This window comes from Rattus norvegicus, chromosome 2, assembly GCF_021556685.1.
Source record: "Rattus norvegicus strain SHRSP/BbbUtx chromosome 2, alternate assembly SHRSP_T2T, whole genome shotgun sequence".
In the NCBI taxonomy this organism is placed as follows: Eukaryota; Metazoa; Chordata; class Mammalia; order Rodentia; family Muridae; genus Rattus; species Rattus norvegicus.
Window position 1 is genome coordinate 175,970,654 of NC_141535.1, and position 13,261 is coordinate 175,983,914.

A 13,261-nucleotide genomic window follows, 5' to 3' on the forward strand; every position below is an offset into this window, starting at 1 on the left:
GTTTTTTTTTTTTTGTTTGTTTGTTTTTTTTTCTTTTTTCTTTTCGGAGCTGGGGACCCAACCCAGGGCCTTGCGCTTGCTAGGCAAGCGCTCTACCACTGAGCTATATCCCCAACCCCGGTCCATGTTTTTAAACCCAGTACCCTGGAGTATAAAACACCAGAAAATATCCAAAAAACATGAATGAATTTTTTAACTTTATGGGCCAGGCTCTGGGCACTTGGCTCTGGGCATCTTAGGAGCCAGAACTGGAATAACAAATACCTGACTCCTTTTGATATTTGGGTATTTTTGTGAGCTCATCTGTTCTGCAGAGTCAGAATCTGCAAACTGGAAAAAGTGATAAAAATATTTATTGGTCCACAGGATTTATTGTGGTGGCCAAATCACCCATTTTGAACATTTGAAAAGAACATTTTGAAAAATAAAGACTGTTATGCAGATATGAATAAATGACCTTTGATTTCAGCTATATGAAGCATCTCTCTGAATTTTAGAAATTCTCTTTTTCTTCCTATGTCCCAGGTATTTTGTTGGGAGAACGATTAGTTCTCAACTTAAACTGTGGAAAGTATGGGTTCCCCATCCCCAGGTTTTGTGTTGGGTATATAACTAGAGAAGAGTAGGAACTCCTCTCTCTCTCTCTCTCTCTGCTTCCCTCCTTCCCTTTCTCTCTTTCATTCTTCTTTTTGGAGACATGGTTTCTGTGTGTAGCCCTGGCCATCCTGGAGCTCGTCCTGTACACCAGCCTGTCCCCGAAATCAGATATCTGCTTGCCTCTTCCCCATCCATCTATCTGTCCTGTGTTGTGTTACTTTTCCCATGAACTAACCCATTAGGGTTGTGGCTTCACCGGCCCTAAAATAAGATGGCGTCAATGTTTGGCGCATGCTCTTTGACGCGCAGGTCCCGCGCCTTGGGGGCGCGCACGTCAGCCGGTGCCGTTGCGTTACTTCCGCTGGTGCAGAAGCTGAGTTTCCGCGGGATCAAGGCGGCCTCTGAGGGTACTGCATAGTGTGTGATGGGGCGGGAAGAGGCACGTTAGACGTGGGGTTCCCGGGCGGAGGCTGCCCAGGATGAGGGGCATCTGCTTCGAGGCTGGGTGCCCGGTGCGTGTGGGTAGCAGGGGTGTGCGTGGTGGTGCGGACTTGGGCTCGTGTTGAGCGCTGAGGTGGAGAGCGGAGCTAGGACTCACTGTGAAATGCTTGTTCAGGAGGGCTCTAGGGACTGCTCGCTCGTTGGCGTTAATTCACTCTTGGTCAATCTTTCCTGGCCTTCAAAGAGCAGACACTTGGAGGTACTGTAGTTTGAAGCGCTTGGAGTTATCCTTGCACAGTTCTAACTGAATAGCCTCTGGCTGCTCCCCTGTCCTTGCTTCCCATCTACTTCCTCCTCCGTGAACCTTATGAAGTCATCTGTGAAATAAGGAATCGCCTAGGTTATTCCCACTCCTCTCCTTCCTCATTTACCCCCTCCCCGACAGATCAACGAATCTTCTCGTGGTTATTGAGCTTTACAAAGATAAGAACCTAGACTCGTAGAGTGAGAGGCCTCCTTTAATGTCCTAAAGAACGTGAATTGCGGAGGCTTAAGAGTTATCTGAGTTTTCTCTGGTACTGTTGAATGGTCTTTCAGGCGTGAAGGTTGCCAATGAGGCATGGTCTTGGACCTGTTTATGAAAGTAAGGGTTTCCTGCATAGAAGGATGCAACGAGGGGCTGGGAATGAAATCATATGGAAGAATGCTTACCTTACATGCATAAAACTCTGGGTTCCTAACTCAATAAATGAGACGTGTTGAAACACCTGTTGTAGCAGCAGCAGAATCGCAACTACGTCATCACATGAGATACACAGCAAGTTGGAATTCACCCATCAGTACCTATGAAAATGCTGACTGCTTGGGCCAAATGCAGCATAGCTTTGTTTAGGCCCATTTTCATTCATTAATCCCTTCAGGGAACAGTCACAGAGTGTCTACAATACCCACATAATGCTGGATACTGGAGAAACCAGTTAAGGATTCCCTTTTCCCACTGACTGCATAGCTCTGGATGACAAAGATACCAGAAAAGTGATATGCGGTACTATAAGATTTACTTTTTTTATTTTTAATTACATGTCTGTGTGTGAGTATGTGGTTGTGAGTGCAGATGGCCGGTTCCAGGCCAGTCTGGCTTTGAACTTACAGAGATCCACCTGCCTCTCTTCCTAGGCTGGGAAGAGGCCTGCACCGTCACATGAAGTCTGAGGTAACAGAAGCTTAAGAGATTAAAGTATCGCTTAGTGCAGGTAGCCTACTGTTCAGTGTGGGATCTGAGCTGAGCTACTGTAATGAATTTCTTATCTTCTGCTAAAAGTCCTAGGCATTCGGTGCGTGATACCCTGTGCGCTCGGGAGTAAACTTGGCCAGCATGAGATGGTAACCGAGCAGGTGCCGTTGCCGTTCACTACCCCTGAGGTGATAAGGACTTGCTTCTTACGCTCTTAGGATGGAACAGAGGCGGGACTTGTAAAATGTTGCCTTGTAAGAAGAGAAGTGGAGTGACCGAGTCTGCGCAGCAGCAAGATGACCAGGAGGGCGAAGATTTACACCTAGAGGCTGCTGTGAAGCCAGACACGGACCAGCTCCCAGACTGCACGTCAGAGTCACTGTCCTGGGGTCAGAGTCACGACAGTGCAGGGTGCCCTGAAGTGCACTCCATGCAGGATGTGGGCAGTCAGCTCAGTGTGGAGGGCACGCCTTTAAGCTCGAAGATGCTCACCCAGCGTGTGAACTTAGCAGTATCAGAAGCTGTTGATGTACCGGTCTCTCAGGAAATCCCCGTTCCTTCCTTGGAGTCTTCTCATTCCCTTCCTGTACATATGGGTAAAGGGAGACTCCAGTCCACTGCCTCAAGGAAAGGGAAGAAAATTGCCTTCATGCCTGGGCAGGTCACCAGAGAAGACGGAGGGGATCACACTGTCCCAGAGGAGCCTCCTTCAGGAGAGCATGCCGAAGAAGTCAAGGCAGAAGGAGGTAAGGGTGGAAAGTCTGGGTCGCTTTCTCTTCTGTTTAGGTTGAACTAAACTCCAAATGTTCCACACTTTACTTTTGGAGTACTAACAGGATGCTGTAAGTTTAAAATCCCACATCTGACCTCTTGTGGGGGGCTGTGTCCATACTGCAAGGTATCAGAACAATGTTGTATCGTAAGACTACACAAGTGCTGGGTACAAGAAGTAAATACATGGCAGGTTTAAGCTTAGACCCCATCTCTGATATCTCATGAATACTTGGTTCATATTGGACCCAAGCATTTCAGACAAATCACAGGCAGTTAGCCTGTGTGTCAGTTATTTGTGTTGTTTTGATATTTTTTGAGACAGGTTCTCTGTGTAGCTCTGGCTGCATTGGAACTCTCTATAGAGACCAGCCTGGCCTTGAACTCACAGAGTTCTGCCTGCCTGTGCCTCCGAGTCCTGGGACGAAAGGCATCGGCCACCATCATCCGGCTTGTGTTTGCTTTCGGTGGTCCCTTAACAGAGAAGTGGAAATTGCTGTGTTTGGACTTGGAATTGTGAACCTTACAAGTGGGTTGAGGATTTCCTTTCCTCTCCAATTGTCTGTATTCTCTTTGACCTTCCCTCATCCTGTTAAACACATATATGTACATGGGCATTTCACTCGTGCACTGTGTGTGTACCTGGTAAGTGTGGATCCAGAGCAGAGAGTCGGAACCCCTGGCACTGCTATTGTGGATGGTTGTGAGCCACCATGTATGGTGCTGGGAACCAAACCTGGGTTCTCTGCAAGACCAACGATTGCTGTTAATTGTTAAGCTGCTCTCTAGCCTTTTCCTCCCCTTTTCTTTTTTTTTTTTTGGTTCTTTTTTTCGGAGCTGGGGACCGAACCCAGGGCCTTGCGCTTCCTAGGCAAGCGCCCTACCACTGAGCCAAATCCCCAGCCCTCCTCCCCTTTGCACTTTTAGCTTTGTCCTGCATATCTGGAGAGATGAACTGTGCACTTTCTTAGTTGGGTATTCATGACGTGGACCTTGTAGGATGAGGGCAGTAGTTTAAAGGAAGACTTTGGGACATTGAGAAAGGCTTTCCAGAGATGAAGATCGCTTTAGACCGAGGGCTGTGAAGATTGCAGTTTGACAGAACGATGAACATCGTATGGACAGAGACATAGAAGAGGTGGGGACGTAGTAGCTTGGAAGAGGTATGGAGAGGTGACTTCAGTGGCACATTAGGTTTCAGTTGTAAAGAACTGAGTTTTCATACTTAGGCCTTGTAGTTTTTCCAGTCGGGAAGCACAGAGCACCGTCTCTTGGTTTGTGGGTTTGCGCCTCTGCACATAGATCTGAGGGCTTGTACACGTTAGGCATGGGCGCTGTTTTTTTTTTCTCTTTCTAAAAATTTTCTTTTGGTTTTTAGAGATAAGGTCTTCCACTGTAGCCCTGGTTGGTCTGGAATTCACTTTGTAGCCCTGCCTGTTCTTCAGCAAATGGCTCTTGCCTCTCTACCTTCTGAGTGCTAAAGTTACGGTAATTATGTCTTATGCTACCATGCATGAAGGATGGTTTTTTTATTTATTTTTATTTTTTAAAATATTTTCCAAAACGTACATATTTAATTTTTTGATCACTATATATGAATTTGAAGCCAGGTTATGGAGCAGTGCGCTATGTCAGAAGGGGCTGGGCTATGGGAGTCGTGGGGCAACTGGAGGGACCCGTGCTTTACATTTAAACGTAAAGCTTTGACCTTTTGACTTTCAATGGTGTGTGATCACTCATAATCCCAACAATTTAAAATACTTAATTGTTTTAATTTATTCTGTTTGTGGTTATGTGAGTAGTGGGGCGTGTGGGTAAGTGGGTACTGTAGTCCTAATGTGGGGAGCAGAGGACAACTTTCTTTCTCTCTTCTTCATCGTGTGGGTTCCTGGTGTCTAAGTCAAGCTGTAAGTCTTGGTGACAGGAGCTATCTCACTCCTCTCCTTTAAAGAACAGAACAACCACATAACGAGACTGTCTCAGAGCCAAACCAAGGTCTCATGTAAGAGTGGTCTTGAACTTTTGATCCTCTTATATGCTGAAGTATATAGGCTTATACCTCTGAGAATAATCCCTCCACCCCTCCATCCACTATACAGAAGCCAGAAGATGGCACCATATCCCCTGAACTAGAGTTATGGAGGCCGTGAGGTGCCGTGTGGGAGTGTTATCAGTTTCTGCCTCTGAGTTTTGCAGGAGCTAGTTCTCTCCTTTTTCTGAGATAAAGTTTCACAGTAGAGCTCACACTAGCCTAGAACTTCCTATGTGGACCAAGTTGAACTCAGACTGAGAGAGATCTCTAGCCTCTGCCTCCTGAGATCCGGGATCAAAGTGCCCTGCTATTGTGCCCAGCCCTGTTTTCAAGTAACTGTTTTTGTGACTGGTATCACTCTAGGCCAGACTGACTTTAAATGCACTGTAGCCCAGATTGGTCTCCTGCCTTAGCCCCCAAGTACAGAAATTACAAGTACGAACTACCACACTTGGCTTAACAGATTGTTTTAATATTTAGGAAAACAACAGAAGATTGATTGTAGAAAGATTGAAGAAATACAGAAAAGTTACATTATGAAAGTATCAGCATTTTGCTATAGTCGTTACGTTGTTAAACTGTGCTTGTAGACTGTAAGTGATGGTTGTCTCTGTCCTTCCTCAGTGTTGTCAGGGCAGTCCCAGGACTCCTGGGTTCCAGGGAATGTTCCACCTCAGGCCTCCTGGAAAGGCTGGAGTTGCAGGTGGTTGTGAGCTCGCCCATCTGGGTGGTGGCATCCAAACTGAGGTCCACTGGAAGAGCAGTAATTGCTGTCAGTTACTTTCCGAGTCTCCTGCCTATCACTTTGTTTGCTCAGTAGTTCTGAGGGTTGAATTCAGAGCTTCCCTCATGTATGGTGAGCAAACAGTCTAACCCCACCTACATCTCCGGTGCCCAAACAGACAGAATTAGGAAGACTGGAGGAGAAGGGAGAGGAGACAGAGACCAAGCACAGCCAGACAGAAGGGAGGGGGAGTAGACTGTTAGTTAGAGCTGTGGACCTGGCCTGGGGCTCAGTGTCTGGCCAAGCTCTGATCTAGGTCCAGCCCCAGCTCTGCGTGCTCTTGCAGTGGCTCACTTCTTTTGGCTTTGCTTTTGTTTAAGTTTAGTTACCTTTTAAAAAGATGTATTTTCTTTTCTATGCACTCGTGTTTTGTGTGTTTCTCTGTGTACCCATGTTCATATCTGGTGCTAGCAGAGATCAGGAGAGGGTGTCAGATCCCAGGTCCACACTGGACCACCATGTGAACTGATCTTGGGTCCTGTGGAAGAACAGAAATGTGCACTTGCCTGCTGAGCCATGTCCTCTTTAGTTAAATAAATATTTACTTATTTTATGTGTATGGTGTTTGTCTGCACGTATGTCTGCACTACGTATGTCTGCTGGGTGCCCATGGAGAACAGATGATCATGTCAGGTTCCCTGGGACTGGACTTTCAGATAAGTCGTGAGCTTCCATGTGGCTGCTGGGAATCAAACCTGCGTCCTCTGGAAAAGCAGCCAGTGCTAAGCATCTCTCCAGCCTCCTGACTAGGATATTTCTCAAGAGAGGGAAGTGTGGAGGACTTCAGAGGCTCTCGGAGGAGAGTTGTTAAATAGCAGCGTGGCTTAGGGAGATGAAGTAAACTGCAAAGGAGCTCTGTGTAAAGTGTGAAAAGGACTTGAGATGCAGAGGAAGGAAGAGGCAGGGACGGAGGGAATTAGTGTATAAATCAATTTAAAAAGAATAGTCAGGGGCTGGAGAGATGGCTCAATGGTTATGAGTACATACTACTTACAGAGGACTGAAGTTCAGCTCCCCACCCTTATTTCCAGTTGCTTGCAAGAACCTGTAAGTATAGCTGCAGGGCGGTCCCAGCACCTCTGGATTTGATGGACTGAGTGCAGTGCACGCCTAGTGTTGATGAAGTTCTGGGGTCAGCCTCAGCTCAGCATAGACTGGGTGTGTGAAGAGAACACCTGCAATGTCAGCACGCAGGAGGCAGGGACAGCCACCAGGAGTCCTAGTGCATCTTTGGCTGTGTGTGTTTGAGGCCAGCTGAACATGAGACCTTATAAAACTAAAATTTGTAGGATAATTTGGAGTAGTTCAAGATGTTTCAGGTGCCACAGGTCCCAGTGGAGGAAGCTCTGCCGTCAACCTAGCCTTGTGTACCTTGAAGGGCACTGTTTATATGGATTTAAAAGTTCTGCCATGTATGTTTAAAAGATTGTAAGCTGGGCATGGTGGTATTTGCCTGTAATCCAGGCACTCAGGAGGATAAGGTAGGAGGATTGCTGAAAGTTGGAGGCCAGTAAAGATTACATTGCAAGGCTCTATCTCAAAAAAGGGTGAGGTGTCTGCATATGGTGGCCCCATGCCTGTAATCCTTCCGTTTGGGGATGGGATTCAAGGTTGTCTTTAGCTATATAGTGGTTTTGAGGTCAGCCTGGGTTACATGAGACCTGGGGGAAAAAAATAGAATGGGGGCACGGTGGCACACTCCTTTAATTCCAGTGCTTTGGAAGTATGAGTTCAAAGCCAGTCTAGACTACATAGTGCATTCTAGGACAGCCAGGGCTATGTAAAGAGACCCTGTCTCAAAAAACAAAAAAGCCAACACAAACAAAAAAAAAAAAAGCAGTACAAATGTGGTAGCACATACCTGTAATTTCAGTACATGGGAGACTGAGACAGGAGAATTACCGTTAGTTGTTGACTGCCTGACTATCCTTGAACTCACTGTGTAGCCCAGGCTGGACCCAACTTCTCTCCTTTAACTCTATGGGTTCTGGGGATCAAACTCAGTTGTGTGGCTTGGTTGTAAGCAACTTGGGTCTGCTGAGCCATTTTGCTAGTCCCTGATAAATTTACCAGTTTTCCTACAGTCCTTGTTAAGCAAAGCCTGTATGTAACCTTTTGCCACTGTAGGTAAGTAACCCTGGCCTCTACCGGGGAGGCAGGATGAAGTGTTATGTGTTACACTATTATTTAAAATAGGCCTTTTTCCTTCCTTTGGTGGGGCAGTCTCTAATTTAGGAGCATTGTGTATCAGTTGAAACTGAAAATACCAATATGATAATAATTCACAAAAAGTAAAGGGTGTGTTTGTCTGTTCTCTCCTTTGAGAGAAGGGCTAATACTGTAGCCACTTAGAAACTTGTCACCTGCCCTTTCTCAGCTGGAATTACATATGTGTATCACTATTTCTACGTATGTTGGGATTATTTTGTTGTTTTGTTTTTTTAATTTATGGGTGTTTTTTGCCTGTACATGTGTGTATGCACCACATTTGTGCACTGCCCATAGAGGCCAGAATAGGGTATGGATCCCATGCAACCGGAGTTAAGGACACTTGTGAGCTGTCATGTGAATGTTGGGAACCTAACTTGATCTTTAGGGTAGTCGGACGATGCCCTCCAGAGCCATCTCGATGGCCACGGGGAGTATATTTCAATGGAGGAAAGTGACAAGTAGTTGGTTTCCTCTTTTGAGACAGTATCTTATGAGCCCAGACTGACCTTGAACTTTGTATGTAGCCCTAGCTGGCTTTGAACTTGAGATGTTCCTGCCTTTTCCTCCCTAGTGCTGGGCTTACAGGCATGAGCCCCACTCCCAGTTTGTGTGGTTGCTGGGCCTTACGCATGCCAGTTAAGAACTCCACTAACTAAGCTACATCTCCAGTGCCACTTGGATCCCTTTTGAAGTAAGAAAGTTTAATTGAAGACTATGCAAACAGATAAGGAAATTTCAGAGATACAGAAAGCAGCCAGGTAAGGAAGCATGCATCTGTAATGTTGGCCTTTGGGAAGTTGAGGCAGGAGACTGCAAGCTCTGGGCCAGCTTCAGCTCTGTGGGGACCTTGTCTCGAAATGAAAATAAGGGCTGGAGAGACAGTTCAGCTGTTAAAGCTTAGGTTCCCAACAAAACCACTCTCCCAAAGGAAACTGCAAACAAATGAGTACAGAAGTCAGCAAGTGTCAGACACCTTCCCCTGCCCTCTTCAGCCCTGCTCCCCACTGCCCTCTTTGGCCCTGCTCTGCCTCCTGGCCTCAATTCTCCCTTTGATCCCCATAGAGTGACTCCTCGATACATGTGTATATGCCAGAATTGATGTATTCTTTCTTTTCTTTTCTTTTTTTTTAATATTTCTTTCAAGTATATGAGTACACTATTGCTCTTTTCAGACATACCAGAAGAGGGCATCAGATCCCATTACAGATGGTTGTGAGCCACCGTGTGGTTGCTGGGAATTGAACTCAGGACCTCTGGAAGAGCAGTCAGTGCTTTTAACCACTGAACCATCTCTCCAGCCTGTATTCTTTCTTTTTCGAACATTGTTTTCTTTTTATGTATGTCTATTTTCACTTTCACTTTTTGGAGGAGGTGCGGCTGGCTGATCTAGAGGCCATGAGTCATCTCACCTGATTACTTAATGTCTTTATAGATTGAACTCCTGTTCTATACTTTCCCTCTAGTTACAACTACAGTTGACTGGTCTAAAATGTAAATTATTTTAAGGGCTGGATCTAGGCTCCTCCGTATCTAGCAGATGTGCAACTAGGTCTTCATGTGGTTCTGAACACTTGGAGTGGGTTCTATCCCTAAAGCTGATGCCTATCTGTGATATCAGTTCCCTAACTTGGCTGTCTTGTCTGGCCTCAGTGGGAGAAGAATAACCTAGTCCTTCAAACACCTGATGTGCCGGGGTTGGGGGATACGGGCATTGGGAGGGTGTTCCACTCTCTCAGAGGAGAAGGGGAGGGGAGATGGGGAGAGGGACTATGAGAGTAGGGGGCACTGGTAAGGGACACATTGCTTGGGATGTAAAGTAAATGAAAACAAAAAAGGGGTCTTATTGTATAGCTTTGCTGCCTGGAGCTCACTTTGTAGACCAGGCTGGCCTTGACAGCTGCCTTTCCCTCTTGATGTTGGGATGAAGGTATGCAGACTCTGGTATGATTTTGTGAGCATTTGTGTGCAAGTGCCCGTGAGGGTGTGGAGACCAAGGACAGCTTGATGGAGCAGGTTCTCAGTCCATCCCTGCTCCCACTCTCCATCTTTTTTTTTTTTTTTTTTCTTTTTAATTTTTTTTTTTTTTTTCGGAGCTGGGGACCGAACCCAGGGCCTTGCGCTTCCTAGGCAAGCGCTCTACCACTGAGCTAAATCCCCAACCCTACACTCTCCATCTTTGTAGTCAAGACTGTCCTGGACCTCAGACATCCACCTTCTTCTGCCTTCCCAATGCTGGGGCTAAAGGCATGGGCCAGCTAGCCTGCTTACAGTCTTTCTATGACAACTCCATTACTTGTGTTTTCTTTCTCCGGAAATTCCATATGAAGATCAGACTGGCCTCCAGTTTCCAGTGTCCCCTGAATTTGGCCTCGACAGTGATGGGATCACAGTCATGCCACAGAATACCTTCCCTGACAACTTGATTTTTTTATATTTCCTTCTGATAGTAAATATATAATAATTCCTTATATATTTATCAATCTACTCTGTAAAACTTAAGTTACAGAGTCAGGAATATTGTTTTTTGCTTTTATTTTTTTGAGACCTAGCCTTGCTATGTAGCCCAAGACTTAAACTCACTATCCTGCCTCAGCCTCCACAGGGCTAGTAGACAGATGTCTGCCAGTATGCCTCAAACATTTTTTTCTTTTTACAAATTAAAAAGAAAATTAAGTATGTCTTTATTAGGGTCTCTATTGCAGTGAAAAGACACCATGACCAAGGCAGCTCTTGTAAAAAAGTACTTAATTGGACGTTTGCTTACAGTTTCACAGGGTTAGTTCATCATGGTGGGGTGTGTGGCAGCATGGTTTGGTAGCTGCGTCTGAGAACTCTACATTCTGATCCAAGAATTCCACACCCACTCCCACAGTGCCTAATCCTTCGAATCTTTCTCAAATAGTTCACCAATTATGCATGCAAACCTATGAGCCTGTGGGGTTCATTCTCATTCAAACCACCACAGTGTTTTTCTGTACACCAGAGGCAGAGTGCCTCTGGGGTGGGCTCTGAGGTTTCACAAAAGTCCATTCGAGGACCAGTGGCTCTCTGCCTGCTCCCTGTGGGTCAGGATGTATAAAGTTCTTCTGACAGTAGATCACCAGGAACTGGGGTTACCGGTGGTTGTGAGCTGCTGTATAGGTGCTGGGAATTGAACTTGGAACCTTTACAATAATAGCCGGCGTTCTTAACTGCTGAGTTACCTCTCCAGCCCCTACTTTGGACATTTTATATCATTTATAGTTAGGGGAACTTAGTGTTGATGGTCAGCTCTAACTGTCCCTTTGGCCTCTCATGCCCTCTAACCTATATTCTGATTTTTGTTTTCTTGGTGCTATGAACTGAACCCAGAGTTGTCATATTTACTAAGATAACTTAACTCTGCCATTGAACTAAGTCTTCAGCCCATGGTCTCATTTTCTTAGGAAAACAGAGTTCAAAACATATTTGAGTAGAACGAGTCATAGCAGTTTTTGTGTGATTCATTCTGTGAACTAGAGATGAATATTTGGATCTGAGTTTTCATGTCATTCTGTTTTGGGAGCCCATCTTGATGAGAAGGGAAGTCTGTGTATAGTGTGCCTCATGAAGGCGTGTGTCATAAAGGCTCAGAAAGGATTGAATATGGGCGGAGTGTGGAGCAGTGTTTGCCATTCTTCTAGGAGAACTTGAGATGCATTCTGAAGGGGATTTACCTTCGCTGTCATCAGGCAGTCAATCTGCAAAACCGCGTGCCCAGCCTAGGAAGTCATTCCAGCCAGACGGTTCTGCCTTTCCTCAAGAAAAGTCACTCGGACCTCTGGTTCGCCAAGCTGAGGAAGACATGGAGGATGGTGGACTCTTTATTCCAACCGGTAGGCTTCTTTTCTTTTTAATTAGACTAAAACAAAACAAAAACAGTGTTATAGGCAGCAAAACAAGAGACTACCAAAGTATATAGTATGTATATAGTGACTGTAATGTATATTATGTATAAAATGACATATCAGATAGTGGGGTTTTCTGTCAGGATAATGGCAACATCTGGAGTTCACCACCAAAGTGAACCCTGTCTTCCCTTTCAGTTACTGGTTATACTTGGTAGTAATAAATCCCGACTTCCAGTAGCATGTGCTCACTCAACGTGTTTGTCTTCATAAAATGAGTGGGATCAGATGTGTTCCTTTTGGGTGGCTGTTTTCCACTCAGTGTTACGCGTGCTGTCTAAAATCACAGACTTCATTTTTTTGCTATTTAATGTTTTGTTTGAATCCTTTTGTTTTGGCGAATAAACCCAGAACTTTTGTGTGCTTCCTTTAGAGCAATTTAACCCCAACCGCAGGCATCCTACCAGCATTTTCATACTCTCTCGGTTGGTAAGTAGGAGTGTTTGCAAGTCATGGTGGGTGGATGCTGAACTTCCTAAGAAATGGTCCAATGGCCAGGCATGGTGCTGTGAGCCTGGAATCCCAGCACTTGAGGGTTGGGGGAATGAGGATCCGGCGTGAGGTAGAGACCAGCCCGAGATGGACACTGCTTCAGAAAGGAAGTAAATAACCGAGCGACCCTGAGTGCCAGAACTCTCCCCATGACTGGCCTGTGTGCTGCTGATCCGCAGCCATCGCCCTGTCTGCTCATTCACACTGCACGGGACCCATCTTCACCCGTGCCGTTCTGTTGCAGCTTCAGCTTGTACGTCTAAGTGAGCGATGACTGTGTTTCCACAGTTGCTTCCTTTGGAGAAGTGGCTGTTCACTGCTCTGTCGTTCATTGGGAAGCTGGAAGAGTTTGTGTTTGAAGCATGGTTTCACTGGGTAGCCACGGCGCCCCCCAGGTTTGGTGTACTTCTCCCTTGGTTCCCTTTCAGTGGGATTTATTTATTTATGCTTTTGAGACAGGGTCTCTCTATTATATATAGCCCTGGCTATCTTGGACTTACTGTGTAGAGTAGGCTAGCTTCAAGTTTACAGAAATTTTAAATTTCTACTTGTTTCTGACTCCCCAGTCCCTGGATTAAAGGCCTGTTATAAACAACCAAAAGAGAGAAACAAATAAATTATTTTCAGGGGCCAGGATGGATGGGTATAGCTTTCTATCTTAATACCTCTTATTAAAAGCAAACAACTTTTTAATGTTCCTATGTGATTTGCTGTAGACATACCAGGCTACTTTATTCATGGTCACTGTAGACCAGGCTGGCCTCGAACCCACG

At 45.6% G+C, this 13,261-nt stretch overlaps 1 protein-coding gene across 40 annotated transcripts in view; it reads left to right on the plus strand.

Moving 5' to 3' along the window:
• The first annotated feature begins 896 nt into the window (after positions 1 to 896).
• The window catches only part of Gon4l (gon-4 like), a 73,506-nt gene continuing 61,141 nt past the window's right edge, over positions 897 to 13,261 (plus strand). For 10 of the 40 annotated variants that reach the window (XM_087630848.1, XM_087630798.1, XM_087630868.1 and 7 more), the window contains exons 1-3: positions 944 to 1,004; positions 2,360 to 3,018; positions 11,733 to 11,924. In XM_087630848.1, the coding sequence (XP_087486974.1) occupies positions 2,517 to 3,018; positions 11,733 to 11,924 (694 nt within the window). In that variant the 5' untranslated portion in view covers positions 944 to 1,004; positions 2,360 to 2,516. 40 annotated transcript variants of the gene reach the window in all.